The sequence below is a fragment of the Saccopteryx bilineata genome, chromosome 7 (genome assembly GCF_036850765.1).
Source record: "Saccopteryx bilineata isolate mSacBil1 chromosome 7, mSacBil1_pri_phased_curated, whole genome shotgun sequence".
NCBI classification, from domain to species: domain Eukaryota; kingdom Metazoa; phylum Chordata; class Mammalia; order Chiroptera; family Emballonuridae; genus Saccopteryx; species Saccopteryx bilineata.
Window position 1 is genome coordinate 62,495,536 of NC_089496.1, and position 16,817 is coordinate 62,512,352.

General features: G+C 45.0%; 1 protein-coding gene across 2 annotated transcripts in view; it reads right to left on the minus strand.

Moving 5' to 3' along the window:
- The window catches only part of LRRC28 (leucine rich repeat containing 28), a 73,992-nt gene that overhangs the window by 48,365 nt on the left and 8,810 nt on the right, over nt 1-16,817 (minus strand). For both annotated transcript variants that reach the window (XM_066239369.1, XM_066239368.1), the window contains exons 4-5: nt 8,828-8,865; nt 8,126-8,263 (exon numbers count right to left, since the gene is read on the minus strand). In XM_066239369.1, coding sequence (XP_066095466.1) covers nt 8,126-8,263; nt 8,828-8,865 — 176 coding nt within the window. The remainder of the gene's footprint in view (nt 1-8,125; nt 8,264-8,827; nt 8,866-16,817) is intronic.

Below are 16,817 nucleotides of genomic sequence, written 5' to 3' on the forward strand. Positions count from 1 at the left end.
TTTCTCTTCATAGTAGATAACATAATTTTACTTAAGCAAAAGGTCTTAGGGAGAAAACGACTTTAAATATGTTCCGTAACAAATAACATTATAGTTTTGGTCCCAGAAGTAGCAGAAGGCAATAGATAACTGTCCCAGCGGTCCATAGCTTACACATGTAAGACAATGCAAGCAAGCGATCAGGTGAGAAATCAAAGAACATATACCAGGACTTCCAGTTCTAGACACGACAGGGTCAGGGACACCAGATTAGCTTCTGAATGAACTACAACAGTAAAACTGCCCAAAAATATATAGACAACTGTTTCCAAGCAATGGACAAGAAACACAGGACCTTGATCTGTGAAGGAAGGGAAACACAAGAGGAGAGCCTCATGTCAGACACGGCTTAATGCCAAGGGGCACAATCTGGGCCACAACAGCACAGGAATGTGAAACCCGAGCCCAGCAGTCTCACAGAGCAGAAGAGCTGGAGATCAAATCTGGGGGCTGGAGCAGTTGGAAAACACAAGACATGGCACCAGGGAGGACAAAGCTGTGACAGGATGCAGAGGGGCTGAATAAACAGCAAATTGGAGTGTGTAAAAGAAATTCATGGGCCCTGGCCGATTGGCTCAGTGGTAGAATGCTGGCCCAGCATGTAGATATCCCAGGTTCGATTCCTGGTCAGGGCACACAGGATAAGTGACCATCTGCCTCTCTACCCCTCCCCCTTTCTCTCTCTCTCTCCCTCTTCTCCTCCCACAGCAATGGCTCGATTGGTTCGAGTGCATCGTCCCCAGGTGCTGAGGATGGCTGCGTGGAGCCTCTGCCTCAGGCACTAAAAATAGCTCAGTTACAAGCATGGCCCCAGATGGAGAGAGCATCGGCCCCAGCTGGGAGTTGCCGGGTTGATCCAAGTCGGCATGCATGCAGGAATCTGTCCATCTCCCCTCCTTTCACTTGAAAAAGAGAAGGAAAAAAAAAAAAGAAATTCATGGAGTAGAAGAATGGAACAACAGGTATTCTATTTTTAGATAAAGAGAAAAAAGAAAGAACAAAGCCTTGGTGACCGTGAAACAGTACTGGATGATCTAAAGTATGTGATTGAAGTTCCCAAAAGAGAAAAAATAGAACAGAAAAAAATATAAAGAAATAATGACAGAAAACTTCCCATTCTGGGCGTTTAAAAAAACCCAAAAAACAAGTAAGATATTTTTTAAATCTTGCATTGTGGCAAATCATAAACAAATTGATAAGTAACACCAACAGTAAAGAGAACATTTTTGATGTAGCCACTGAAAAAGACATTATATATAAAAAACCTAAATCGACTCAAAAAGTGACCAGTCACTTTATAAGAGAAGAGATTCCCAACAGTTTCCACCCTGACAGACACCGGACGAGGACCCTGTACAGACAAGGGTTAAAGAGAGACCAGTCCACGTACAATGGGCCTTTTTCTTCTGATTACATCTTATCTCCATCCACCTGTGCAAGTTCAGGCCTCCTCACTGCATGTTCCTGCCACAACTTATCCTTATTTATGCTGTGCATTCGTTTCCAAATTGCAGAAGCTATAGTCTTTTTCATTTTTCTTTTTAAGCTGGGGGGTGGGGGGGGAGGGGAAGAGATGAGAAGCATCAACTCATAGTTGCATCATTTTAGCTATTCACTGATTGCTTTCTCCTATGTGCCGTGACTGGGGAAGGCGGGCCCAAGCCGAGCCAGTGACCTCTTGCTCGAGCCAGCAACCTTGGATCATATTGATGATCCCACCCTCAAGCCAGTGACCCTGGAGTTTAGAACCTGGGACCCCAGTGTTCACTCAGGTTGGTACTCTATCCACTGCGCCACCACTGATCAGGCGATAGTGTTTCTTAAAATGCTTTCTCTCTTTTAGCCTTTATGATATAATTAAATATTTAATAACCCATTCTGAAATAGAGTTGCAATTTCCTGCTTCCATCATCTGTCTGCCTTCTTATTCAGTTTTGTATCCTTTAATCTTTTTGTTTCAGGTAGAGCTCCTTGCAATGTTACTTATAAAGCGGGGCTTGTGCTGGTAAGTTCCCATTTTTGTTTGGTTAAAAAGCCTTTCCTTACAAAATGTTATCAACCCATGTCACCCCCAATACATTTAAAAGAAACCAAAAAGGAGAAACCAGTCTTACTAGTTTCAGAGTTCTTAGACCACAGACCATGACTTCGATGATTTTATCGAGAAGATATTTTTAGGAAGTGATGATTATTAACTCATCCTGGAACCATGTCTGACCCGTGCTATTCAATTAGCCTCTTGTTCAGGCTAGAGCCGGCGGACCGGGTCAGGAAGGAGAGGAACCAGGTGCAGAGCGCCTTCCTCCGTGTGGTGTGTGCTGCTGGCTGGAGCTCCGTACCACTCAGACCCACCACCTCAGTGTTTGCTGACCAGTGCGATGGCCATCCATCTACCCCGGGGTCAGAGGCCATGTGAAACGTTGGGCATCGAAAACAGCTGCTCTGACCAGAGCGTGCACACACGCGGGCCCGCAGGAGAGCCGGGGAATTAACACCCACCTCCCACCTGAGCGACTCTCAGCCGATAGGTTCTGGGAGTTGATGTTCAGATGCTTCCCTCTCTCAGCACTCGAGTGGGACGCCCAGGAGGCTCGCGTGTTATGCCAGACTGAGCCCAGCTGCCCACTGTGGGGGCTGGTGCGGGATGTCAGAGCACGCGGCCCACAATGTGCCCCTCTGGTGCGCAGAGGACTCGGAGTGAAAGGCACGGAGGAAGGGCAGATCCTGAAAGCGGGAGATGAAAGTCCCACGCATTCCCCCCACCAGGGCGGTAGCCGCCGAGGGAAACCTGGACAGTGAGCCTCGTCAGGAGGACCTTCATCTTCCTACCCTCTTTCCCGCAGTGGACGGCCCTGCCCATACCCCGACCTCCACGTTCTCACAGTGGGCAGGTTCTGTGCACGTAAAAATCACCAAATAAAACGTGTATACTTTTCTCCGTTTCATTTGTCAGCTGTCAATTTCAGGCGCAGCCAGACCCTAGGAGGGCAGAGGAGGAATGTTACCTCCCCCAGCGACCGAGTAACACGCTCCTCACGGCCTGTCCTCATTCCTGTGTTCCATCACCTGTCACACCGTGCTCCCTGCTGCACTCAGGGAAAAAAAAGACATCTAACAAAAGGGTGCAAAGTATATCATAGGAGGCAAAAACAGCTCAACCAGGCAGTGGCACAGTGGATAGAGTATCACACTGGGATGCAGAGGACCCAGGTTCAAAACCCCGAGGTCACTGGCTTGAGTGCGGGCTCATCTGGCTTGAGCGCGGAGTTGCTGGCTGGAGTGTAGGATCATAAACATGACCCTATGGTTGCTGGCTTGAGCCCAAAGGTTGTTGGCTTGAAGCCCAAGGTTGCTGTCTTGAGCAAGGGGTCACTGACTCTGCTGTAACACCCCCCCTTGTCAAGGCACATATGAGAAAGCAATCAATGGATAACTAAGGTGTTGCAATGAAGAATTGATGCTTCTCATCTCTCTCCCTTCCCGCCTGTCTGTTCCTCTCTCTGTCTCTCCCTCTAAAATAAAAAACAAAGACAAACAAACAACAAAAAAAACAGGACAAGTGACAGCAGAACCACTCAGACATAATAATGATCACGCTATTGCTACTCCGGACCTCCTACTATTCGTGAGAACTTCTGCCATTTCACAGCATGAGAGTTAAGTAAAAAGGAGAGTTCAATACAGAACTAACCCTGCACCCCACAGAGGCTGAGTTCAGCCTTCAAGGCAGCTATGGTAATGCAGAGCCCGGCTGCTGACAACCCAGAGAAGCCAACAAGAGCTACCTCTCGCACAAAGCCCAGGGGCCTAAGACTGAGCCCAGGGCTCGGGATAGTAAGAAAACCTAGACTGTGTCGGCCTGTCTTCCCTCTGTGGTCTGCTCATCCTCCCCACTTCTGTTCTCCACTCTGCATGGCCACGCCCAGCGCCTCCTGGGACAACAACGGACTGAGCGGTGTCTCAGGGAGACAGAGAGACGGGTTTTCTCTTCCTGCCTCCTGTTCTCTTTTCTCCTCTGCCAACAGTCTCTTCCAAAATCCCCCCCCCACACACCAAAAATAAAGAAAAAGACCCTGCTCAGGCAAGGCACCTGTGCCAGGGCCAATCAACTGTGCACAGAAAGCAATGCCACCTGGTGGGCAGAAGGCACTGTTCTTCACCCCAACGGAATGAGGCGAAGGAACAGTCCCAGAGAATGGATATTGGCAAATAGCCCAACAGAACCAACCACACGAGCCGTGGACGTGTTTGCGACACTGAGGGAAACACTGACCTTCTTCACAGCAGTGTGAACATACGACAAATGTCACAGTGCACACAAATGCGGGCTCTCGTAAAACTGCTGCTATCCCATCTAAGACCTTAATTTTAAAACTCTCTGTAGCCACTAAAAACTGCAAATGTTTCAAACTTTTCAAATGTGCTCTAAAATGTTCAAATTTTAAAGACTGGCCCTGGCCGTTTGGCTCAGGGGTAGAGTGTTGGCCTGGCGTGTGGAAGTCCCGGGTTCAATTCCCGGCAGGGCACACAGGAGAAGTGCCCATCTGCTTCTCCATCCCTCCTCCTCTCCTTCCTCTTTAAATTTTTTTTAAATTTATTTATTCATTTTTTAGAGGAGAGGGAGAGAGAGAGAGAGAGAGAGGAGAGACAGAGAGAGAGAAGGGGGGAGGAGCTGAAAGCATCAACTCCCATATGTGCCTTGACCAGGCAAGCCCAGGGTTTTGAACTGGCGACCTCAGCATTTCCAGGTCGACGCTTTATCCACTGCGCCACCACAGGTCAGGCTCCTTCCTCTTTATCTCTCTCTTCCCCTCCCGCAGCCAAGGCTCCATTGGAGCAAAGTTGGCCCGGGCACTGAGGACAGCTCCACGGTCACCGCTTCAGGCATTAAGAAGAGCTCGGTTGCTAAGCAACAGAGCAACGCCCCATATGAGCAGAGCATCGCCCCCTAGTGGGCATGCCGGGTAAATCCCGGTCGGGCACATGTGGGAGTCTGTCTCTCTGCCTCCCCTCCTCTCACTGAATAAAAAGAAATTTTTTTAAAGACTGATCATGATCTTACAGTCAAAGGGTACTCAACCACAACAAACACACAGAGTCAACGTGAAGTGTTTTGAGGGAACGTAAAATGTGAGAGGTCTACATGTGACAGCAGGGACTAGGTAGATGGTCAACCAGTCAGATGGCGATTGGTGTCCATTGTCATTAAATGGAGACATATGGCAGCGTCCCTCCCATTTCTTTTTTACTATAATTAAAATACACTGTCCCAAACATGACCACACATTTGAGGAGGTAGACCTGGCCCTTCACTCATTCAAATGACGACAGTGAAATCACCTCATAAAGAGATGTATACAGTGAACGAATACGTAACAAGACCTAGTCCACTGCTGCTGTGACGGCCTAGCGAGGAGAACAACACACGGCTCACTCAAAGCTCCTGTTCAAAATGTTACTGCCTGTAATTTGACTCGAAACAAGAAAAACCAAACACTGACAGTAGAAAATAGCTAAGGAGATAAAACCAGGAGTAAATGTCTCGACTCTAAAGTAACAGATGAGATAGAAATAAAAGTTATGTGAGAGCAGTCAGGAGACCGGTGCCCTTCGCAAGCAAGGAGGAAGCCACCAAGGGTGCCAGCCACACATCCTTAACCTCCGGAGCATAATGGGAGGAAATGACCACAGGCTACCGCAGAGTGCCTGCCTTACGTTCCAGGAAAAGAGAACAATAGAATACAAAGAACAATGGTTTAACAAAGTATCACATTCTCAGCTGGCAGTTAATCATACATAGAAAGGGCTTACAAAGAGGCCCTGGCAGGTTGGCTCAGTGGTAGAGTGTTGGCCTGGTGTATGGATGTCCCGGGTTCGATTCCTGGTCAGGGCACATAGGAGAAGTGCCCATCTGCTTCTCCATCCCTTCCCTCCCCACCTTCTCCTTCTGTAGCGTGGCTCGAATAGTTTGAGGAAAGTTGGCCCCAGGCACAGAGGATAGCTCCATGGCCTCACCTCAGGTGCTAAAATAGCTTGATTGCCGAGCAACAAAACAGGGGCCCCAGACGGGCAAAGCAGCACCTGGTAGGGGGCTTGCCTGGTGGATCCTGGTTGGGGCACATGTGGGAGTCTGTCTCTGCCTCCCCACCTCTCACTTAATAAAAAAATAAATTTAAAAAATTTTTAAAAAGGACTTACAAAGACAGTATTATACTGATGCATTCTGATTCTACGATATAGCTTTATAAGATTCATATATGAAAATATGAAAACTAAAAGTATATTTGAATATTTTCTTGGTAATCTCCAAAAGAGAATAAATTTCCTGAATATCTGAATATAGAAACCTCACAAAGCTAGAATGAGCCTAATTACACACAATAATTCTAAAGGAAGGACCATACTCCTACACTGTATATTGTAAATTCTTCTCTTATTTCTAAGTGGAAAAAGAAATACATCAGATGAGGTTAAAAATTATTTTTTAAACAGAATGACTGCTTTACTAGTACCATTTCAGTAAATAATATCGAATCTCCACATGAAGGCCACCACATAAAGTCTAAAAATTAATCAGTTATTATGCGTTCATCAAGAAATTTCTGTTCATCGAGAAAAACTTTGGAGCCTGACCTGTGGTGGTGCAGTGGACAAAGCATGGACCTGGCACGCTGAGGTCGCCATTTTGAAACCCTGAGCTTGCCCGGTCAAGGCACATGCAAGAAGCAACTACTACGAGTTGATTCTTCCCGTTACTTGCCCCCTTTCTCTCTCCTCTCTTTAAAATATTAAAAAAAAAAAAAAACTTTGGAGAAAGTATTTTTTAAATTAGAAAGAAGTATTATAGACCCTTTCATTCATGGATTTAACTTGAATCGTTTTGACACTCCCCTGGGACCACAGCGTTCCACACCAGGGAGCAAGTTGTAATTCTGGTGAGTCACACGCATTTCACTTGGACATACTAGCGTTTTGGCTGGTGTTCCTGAAAGTTATTAAATAAAATAATCCCAGCCAATGTGACATCTGCATTTTTCTCTGCTCATTCTTTTTTTTTTTCTTTGACAGAGACTCAGAGAAAGGGATAGATAGGGACAGACAGGAAGGGAGAGAGATGAGAAGCATCAATTTTTCGTTGCAGCACGTTAGTTGTTCATTGATTGCTTTCTCATATGTGCCTTGACCGTGGGGCTACAGCAGATGGAGTGACCTCTTGCTCAAGCCAGCGACCCTGGGCTCAAGCTGGTGAGCTTTGCTCGATCCAGATAAATCCATGCTCAAACTGGTGACCTCAGGGTCTCGAACCTGGGTCCTCTGTGTCCCAGTCCGACACTCTATCCACTGCACCACCATCTGGTCAGGCTCTCTGCTCATTCTTGAATGCAGAGTAACTTTCATGCAAAACCTGAAAGTTTTAAAAAATTGTTTAAGTCGTACTGTACATTTTTTTAAAATATGGGAAACGACGTATGACAATAGAATTTGCAAATGTGTGACTTCACAGAGGTGGGTCTCAGGATGTCCCTCCAGAGAAAGGCCAAGGGGTTACCTGTACCCTAGAACAGAGCAGCAGTTTGGTACCAAGTATGGGTCCATCGCAGGCTTACAGAATGTCCAGTGGGCAACACTGACAGTCCTAGGGCCAGACTACACTGTGCCACTGAACTCTTGGATGGTTTCTTACTAAACCAAAGCTAATGCAGGTCCATTGTCTCACTAGAGGAAGAAAGACACTGTATGGCTGCCTTCTGGAGACCCACATGATTGACTGCATTGTGCAAAGTTCCTCTCAATTCTCGGATGTGAGATTCAGAACTGAAGTATCTTCGGTATTAATATTTCACCAGGGCAGTGACCGGAAGACCAGTGCACAACAGTAGTCACAGTAGCTCACAAACGTAAATGCCGCCTCTTCCGTCTGCATCCGGGAAAAGACTCCGTCACACCTCTCATGTCTCAGTTTCATATTCAGACAAACGGACCATCAAATACACCCAGAGCCCACTGTCTAGACACTCAGTGAGACGTGGAGAGACACAGGTTTATAGAGACAAGAGACTGCTGTGTGCTATAGGCCCATGATTACCTGCAGGGAGGGACTGCAGCTGGTTATTAGCTAATCGGAGATGACGTAATGCTCTCAGACGACCGATTTCCGGGCAAACAATTTCTAAGGCATTGTCACTAAGATCCAGACACTGGAGTTTTACCAGGGACCCAATGGCTTCAAAGAGAAAAGAAGGGCTAAGTCAGTTTGACTCAAGTGTTACATCACACCTTTAGTGCAAGTACTGCAAGTTAAAACAGTTTAACACTTAGTCTCACCCTCTCAATGGCTCATAAAATAATAAAAGCATATATAAGACTAAATTTTATGAAGTGATAATACTTCTACCTCACTATAAAATGTAATAACTTAAGGAGCACAAATAAAAAATTTTTAAAACAATGTAAAATATTGCTTGAATAATAATTCATGAAACAATATATAGTCATTTTCAATCTAATCAAAATTCTTAACTGAATTTACTGAATTCAGAACTTATCATTTTTATTATTTATCCAACCACAATATATCTAATAATAATTTATCCAATCATTGCAACCATTTTGGACTTTTTATTTAATTATAATTCTTAACTAATTAGGAAGGGAATACTTTGAAACAAAATTAAAATTCACTAATACACCAAGCAAAATAGGTTTTAAAGAGACTATCTGTTCTACCATTATAAAAGGAAAGCTTAAAGTATAGTGTTTTCTAACTAAAAATTGAACGTGCACTTACCTTCAGGAACCACAACTATGTTATTTGAATGAAGGTATCTGAGGAAAAGAAAAAAAAAAAGCTGTTATCATTCGGTACTTTGCTACAGATTGGGTTTGTAAAATGCTCACATAGAAATTTATCAAACAGGAAAGGACCAAATTTTCTTTCATGCCCTACTCCAAGCACACAACACAAGATGTATGTGGTCATCACAGATAACTAATAATACTTTGAAAATAATATCTTATGCTGGAACTGCAAACATTAAAACCATGTAGTGAGTCAGTTGCTATTTTAAAATAAAATATACACAACAGAAAAATTATGAGGTAGTTTTTCAATCTCATTAAACAAATGACTAGTTCCTCTACTTCATTTTAAATCATTCAGGTGTTACTGTGTGAAGAAGTCTCAGCACTTCTGGTGTAAAGGAAACATGCACCTTTTAGCTTCTAAAGGATAACTTCACCAAATAGTCACACCTAAGATGTCTAGCTGGCCAAGCATGCATAGTGAGAACCAAGAATTCTGGAGATTTGTTACTCATCATTTATAGTATCTGTAGAAATACTCAGCTGTCAAGGTACAGAATTTATTTCACAGCGAAAGGAATTTCATAAACAAGAATCAAATTCTTTTCTTGAAAAAAAAAAAATAGTTGACGAGGGCTGACAAGTCCAGGCACGCGTAACTACCAAACCCTTTTCTCCTCAAGTGTCTCTAGTGCCCTCTGGTGGACCTTTCGTGCAATCGGAACCAGCCAGCTATTCAGAGCAAAACAGTAACGACCACTGGAGATGGTAGAGGAATAACTTTTAAATTTGTTTCACTGATTTTGAGACAAAAAAACTCGATTCTGATCAACTTTATTTTAAAACCTATCATTTTATTTATTGTATCCCAAAAGTCAATCTTCACAAAGACTTTTTACGTAGAATTTTGAAATTTTCTTTTATGCTTCTAAGTGATATCAAATGTTAAAATGTCGATGACATATAAGAAAAAAGATAGAAAATTAATCAACTTGAGATTATTCTATGCTGGGTTAAATCAATTTTATAGTAGGTATTAACTTGCTGGGTCTAACACAATTTAAACAATTATACTATTCCATGATGCATTTTATTCCTTCTTCTGCGTATATACAATTATTCTACATTGTAAAGATTGATGTTCTTTAGTCATTCATTTTAGGGGGAAATACCTAACTTATCAGGTGACTCTAACAATTCTTTGTGCCAGAACACTAAATGTTTTTTGTTTTTTTTTTAAAAAGGGCCCAAAATGGAGTCACTTGCACTAAGACAACAATGTCAACAAACCCAAAACGAGGCTCAAAATCTAAGCTAACTGCAGCTTCAGCCTCTCGCAGGACTCTAGTCATAACCGGTCCGAATAGAATCTCCTGGTCAGCAGTGGTGAGCTCATCTGCCTGACAGCGCCTGCAGGCCACCAGGGGAAGGTGACCTTGCCCAAAACACTGCACTCCTTGCTAAAGAACTTCCTTGCCTCGGCCTCTCTGCCTTTGAGAGCCCTTCCTTTCCTGTTGCTCCTCTTCTTCCCGCCTCCTAGGAGGAATGCTGCCAATTCATGAGTTTTTAAAGAAAGCCAATTTGACCTCTAAGTTTACTCAGTTGAATTTTTTAAAACAATATAAACAGGTGTGCACATCCACACAAATACACACACCTGCATTTGTTACACAAAAGCCAGGGTGCCAAGAAACCCACATAAAGAGAAAACCGATTTTCAAAATATCACAAAATACGTGCTTCAGCTCAAGGTCTACCTATTGTTGGGATCCATGGGAGTCCCAAAGACCAGAGTCACAGGCTTTATTGAAAGGAAGAAAGGAACCCTGCCGGGCACTTCTCCGGGAGAAGAGCACCGGTTACAGACTAGGGGCGAGTTATATAGTGTTTGGGAGAGCCTGAGGGGATACTGAGGCAAACGTTCTGGTATGTCCGGAATGCTCCTCCTTGGGGGGCTTGCCAGCTTCTTGGAATTCCTCTGTCTCAGGGGCGATAGTCCAGTAAGGGTGAGGTCTGACAGATAAGCGGAACATCAAGAGGGCAGTTTGGAATACACATATCTATCATTTCTCAACTCTGTGGTTACATATAAAAGAAAGGCAGTTATTAATTTTATAATATATGGTGAGGGGTGATGAGGAGAAAGAGGAGAAAAAATTGGAAAATTATTGCTGCTTCTGGAGAGAACTCCTTGCCAAGCCAAGTTCCCCATCCAGTTAAGGAGGTCGTCAATTTCCATGCTGTGAGGTCAGAACCAGGTGATGTCCTCGAAAACCTGAGTGAAGAAGTAAAAAAAAACCTTGCGAGGTAATAATTGTCAGTTGCTTGCTGTGAGTGCCCAGTGGACAGAGTGACATGGTGATACATGGTCTCTGGGATGAGCCTCATGAGACGTGCTGGTCTGGTTCCTCTCGAATGAAAGGACATGTGGAGATTTTTAGACAGGGAACCTGTTGGTGTAAGTTTTTAGAAGGATTGAGTATGTGTGTTTTAAAAGGAAGGGGGTTTGGAGAACATTCAGGAGGGAACTTCTCGGGCTGTGGGGCGGCTTCTTCCTGCTGTCATCCCTACCTATTTGATATTTCCCTCGTGAAGTTCTTCTTGGGGTATTGGGGAATAGGAGTGTAGGAGCAACTGATTGTAGGTAATCCTAGAGATTCCTCTCATCCGAGCCTATAGGAACTTGATAAAGAAGGGGGCAAGTATTTGGAGATCAGGAATGCAGAGATAAGGAGGATTGCATAGCGGGGGTGAAAGTTCTTCTATGGTAAAGTTAGAGATATTCTTTCCTGGCAGCCCTGGAGAGAGCAGTTAGCTTGAGTTAAAAGAAATGTTTCATGTCCATTTATAGGCTCTTCTTCAGCCAAGAAGACCCAGCGATCTTGTCCCCTTACTATGTGAAGGGTAAAAAGACTGAGAAGTGTTAAGATATGAATGCTATTCATTCTCCTAGTTCTTCAGGAATATGGGAGAGCTTTAGGTTTAGGGGACCTATAGGGGTTGAAAGATAGGATTTAGGAGGTTTGCTGATATAGGGTTTCAGATTTTTTGTTTCGCAAGGGCAGGTTTCAGGGTTGGTGTGTAGGGTTAAGGTAGATTTTTCCAATTTTCTGATTGGTGAAGGTCTGCATGCGGTTCTGTAAGAAATTAGTGAACAAACGTAAGAGGCAGGGTCAAAAAGTTAGAAAAATAAACAGGAGAGTGAGTGGACTAATGAAAGGCTATAGTCAAGACACCCAGTTTGTACGAAACCACTGATTCCACGTTTACGAATTCGCTAGGCTTGAGAGAGAGAGAGAGAGAGAGAGAAAGAGAGAGAGAGAGAGTAGGAATAAGACAGGGAAGTAGCCAGTCCCCCAGCCCCTAGACCTACTTTTGTAGAGATTTCTAAAGCAATAAGAAGAGGGATTACTCGTAAAGCTCGTTTGGTTCTTACATTGACAGGCAGTGTACTAGGAATTGAAAGAGGCTCATGGGGTGGGATTAGGTTGATATTGGGGGTGAGATAGATTAGGGCACAGGTTTTTGTCCAATTAGTAGGGAGACACATATAGGTGTTGGTCCCACACAAGTAGAAAGCCCCTGATTGGGTGAGGCAGGCTGAGAGGTGAATAGAGAATAGAAGGACAAGGGGTCGGTTTCATTTCTGTTTCTGAGCTCAGGTCAGGGTGGAGAAAAGAGTCGTCCCAATAGTGGGGAGAGTAGAGGATTGTTAGCTAGGGTGACTGATTAAATATTCTTTGAAAACCAGTTTTCTGACTGTACAAATTCTTTTTTCTCCGTACAAACCTCTTACAACCTGCACAAACCTTCTACAACTTACATAAACCTTCAACTTTCATAAACTTTCTTATCCAGAAATAACTGGCCTTCATAACAACTTGCTTTTTCCTTTTTCTTTCAAAAGTATTTCCATACCTTATATCTTCTATTATCAAAACCATACAATTCCTTTCTAGTCAGAACTCTTGATTTAGAAATCTTCAACTTCTAGTGACAATCAAGCTGACTTTCTTTTTACCCTAGTTTCCCTTTTCCCAAAGTCTGACTAAAAGAGTCCTCAGTTTTTCATACATTCGCCATACGTAGACCAACCAGCTTCTGGTTTGTGGTTGGAGTAAGGCATACCGTTTTTCTACTTTAGCAGCAGTGGGAGTTGTCAGGATCATGGTGTGTGGACCTGTCCACGTGAAAGTCAGTCCTTGAGTGATATAATGCTGGAAGCACCTCTTGGACAGTCTCTGAACAGTTTGCTGAGTAACCTGTAAATCTTGCAAGTACTTAGGGAAAGGGTGGTTACATTTCTACACTTTGCAGTTAAGAGTTTAAGTCCTAGTGACCACTGCTTCTAGCTGGAATTAGCAGCAGGTCCCAGCCTACAATAGGCATGGGGCATTGAGACAAGAGGAATAAAGGAGATGCTATATATTAAATAAAGTAACAAACTCAGACTGTCAATACCCACAGTAGAGATCTTTGAGGGATAAATAAAACTCAAATATTTAAGCGAGGCATAGTAGATGGCCCTTGTGTTTACAAGAAATGAGATCAGTTTATCTGCTACTTGGAAGAAATACCTTAGGCTCGTGAACGATGTCCTTGGGCCTTCAGTGGCAATTCCCAGCATGCTGGGCAAGGTCAGGTCACAGGCAGCTGGAGCAGGGCTAGAAGAGACTGAACCCTCCCTCCATGGAGCAAGGGGGCAGCTTACCTTCTCATGTCCCTCTTTCCACAGCACAGGTGTGTCAACCGGTGGGGCCAGGAAGCCTTGCCGGCTTCAGTTTAATGACCTTTCTTTCCACTCTGGAGCAAGGCCCTGATGAAGTCCTATGAAGCCCTTTAGGGCACTGGAGCCAAAAGCTGGTATTTCCTGACTTCTTTTGGGCCTTATTTGCCTTTTCTGTTACTTCCTTAGCCATTATAGACCTTAAAAGCCATGCTCAGAAGATCTCACTGAGGGGCTTGACTAAAAGAGCAAAATTGGGAATCCAGTGTCTAAAAAAAGCCTTTTAGACCGAGGAAAGAAAAGATTTGATCTGTGGTGGTAGGTGGTTGGAGACTGTGGAGGGTCTGAGTTAGATTTAGGGTGAGACCTCAGGTGGTGTGGTTAAGGCGATGCCTAGATAGACTATGGACTGAGAATGAAGTTGAGCCTTAGCAGAGAAAACATGATATCACTTCATAGCAAGGAAGTTAAGAAGGGTGGCAGTGTGTCGCCTTGAAGCAGGCAGGGAGGGGCTGCAGAGGAGTAGGTTATTTATATATTGTAAGAGAGTACTAGTTTTGAGATTGCATGCTGCTAAATCCTGAGCTAGTGCCTGCCCAAACAAGTGTGGGCTGTTTTTGATCCCCTGGGGTAAGACAATCCACGTAAATTGCTGGGCTGCATTAGTGTCCGGGTAAAGCCAAACAGAAAGTAAGAGGCAGGGTGTAGAGGAATGGTAAAGAAGGCATTTTTGAGGTCTAGGACCTGTAGAGATTAGAGACTACTGGATGAAGGGGAATTACTGCGTCACTGATTAGGCGTAAGGCGATAAGCCCCTGAAGGTTTCAAACAGGAAGGATAGGGGTATTGCAGGGAGAGTCCATGGGGATGAGTAAGCCTGGGTTTATGAGGTGGGTAATTACTGGTTTAAGGCCTTAGAAACAGACACAGTTACACATTAAACAAAGACTTCAGATATACATTATGAATTAAGGAATTTAAATGAGTGCACTTTACTTGTTTTAACTCAAATTATACTAGAGATATTTTCTGACAAACAAAGAGACAAGATAGATTACTTACTCACATAGCTTAATATACAATTCTGTTTTTTTTAAGTTTTACGAGATGGCAGGGAGTTGCCAGCATAGAGGGAAGAGAGAAGGCAGATGGATGGACAGTGTGAGCAGCTGGATGAAAAGAAGGAGGGTCAGAATCTGCAGGAGGAGAAGGAGGAGGGTGAAGTACTGGTGTGGTGCCACGTGGTCAGAGGAGTCAAAAAAGATTTAGAGCTCTGAGGAGAGGTGAGGGGGCGAGGAGGAAAGAGGCAGTCACAGTTTGTAAGGAGGGAGGAGGGGTCGGAGAAGAGACAGGCACCGCAGCCAGAGCCACAGCTTCTAAGGAGGGGGGAGAGGGTGAAGAACACAGTGGAGAAGGGGGGGGCTTTCTTGAGGGAACAGACTCCAGTGGAAAAGATTTGCAGAGGGACCAGAGAGGGGTCCCGAGAGAGGGGTGCCCTCAGGGGTCAGGCAGGAGAAGGAGAGAATTGGGAGTCCATGGAGAAGGAAAGATTAGGAGCAGAGGTTTTAGGTGAGGTTTCTTTGGCCAAAAATGGCCTGCGTGTAGAAGGTACAGAAATTAAGGACAGCAGAGAAGGGAGAAGAAAAGCCTGCACGTAAGGAATCTCTGATGCCCTCCCCGTCTGGTGGCAGAACTTGTCAATATCTCTTAGGATACAGTAATGGTAGTAGAAAGCAACCTGGCTAGGCGCCTAGACTTTCAAGGAAGTCCATAGAAGCAGGCTGCTCAGAGTAGAAACCTCCCAAACTGTGAACCTCAGAGAGCAGAGTGAGTCCCAAAGTAGAGGAGTCCTGAAGGAGTAGAGGAGTCCTGAAGAAGTAGAGGAGTCCCGAAGGAGTAGAGGAGTAGTCTCTGAGGCCTGAGATTGGGAGGAGCCCGTGTGCCGAGGGGAGCCTGGCTGGACGGTTTGGACTGAGAGGAGCCCACAGTAGAGGAGACTGGTGAGAGAAGGGGGCGTCCCCACCTCCAGTCACAGTTCCGAGAGGAGAAGATCTCCATAGAAAGAGAGTCTCAGACAGGAGGTCGTCACCCCAAGGCTGAGATCCTGGGACGTAGGAGAGTGGCGTGGCTAGGCGCGCCTAGACTATCGTAGAAGTCCAGTAGAGGAGTAGAGGCAGACCACCCGTAGATATGGGGTCCAAAGTCAAAACCGTCCATCCAGGAAGGGGTGTTTTGGAGAGAAACTTGGAGGCCAACTGGGGAAGGGGGAGGGAGAAACTCCTTATCTTCTGGTCCAGCAGGGGTTCAGGACAGGGTTAGACTGCCAACCAACCAACCTGCAACTGTACGTCCAAACAGAGCCAGGGAGTAAGCCCAGGACGAGCTGCCACTGCCCATTGCTTCCCTGGTTGTAAGTTTGGACGGCAAAGAAGGATCGTCCAGGAAGTTAGTACCCTGTCCCAGGTTTCGGCACCAAACGTTGGAATCCATGGGAGTCCGAAAGACCAGAGCAGGGGTCCCCAAACTTTTTACACAGGGGGCCAGTTCACTGTCCCTCAGACCGTTGGGAGGGCTGCCACATACAGTGCTCCTCTCACTGACCACCCATGAAAGAGGTGCTCCTTCCGGAAGTGCGGCAGGGGGCTAGATAAATGGCCTCAGGGGGCCACATGCAGCCCACAGGCTGTAGTTTGGGGCGCCTGGATAGAGTCACAGGCTTTATTGAAAGGAAGAAAGGAACCCTGCTGGGCACTGCTCCAGGGAGAAGAGCACTGGTTACAGACTAGGGGCAAGGTATATAGTGTTTGGGAGAGGCTGAGGGGATACTGAGGCAAACGTTCTGGTATGTCCGGAATGCTCCTTCTTGGGGGGTTTGCCAGCTTCTTGGAATTCCTCTGTCTCAGGGGCGATAGTCCAGTAAGGGTGAGGTCTGACAGACAAGCGGAACATCAAGAAGGCAGTTTGGAATACACATATCTATCACCTATAAAAAGAAATCTTAAAATGTCCAAACTGAAATGTGACCTTAGTATTCACTGTTATGATTGAAATCCAAAAGTATATTCTAGCATATTAAATGTATCTACATTAAAATGGTATACGGCAACTAAAAAGTTATCAGGTAAACGTTTGATCCACAGAGCTCATGGGGAGGGAGCTAGGAGGCATTCGTGTTCTAAGCAGTAAGTGCCCCAAGTCCTTGACGATCCAGTGGGGCCCCCCCCAAAGAGACCCCAGAAAGCCTAGATCC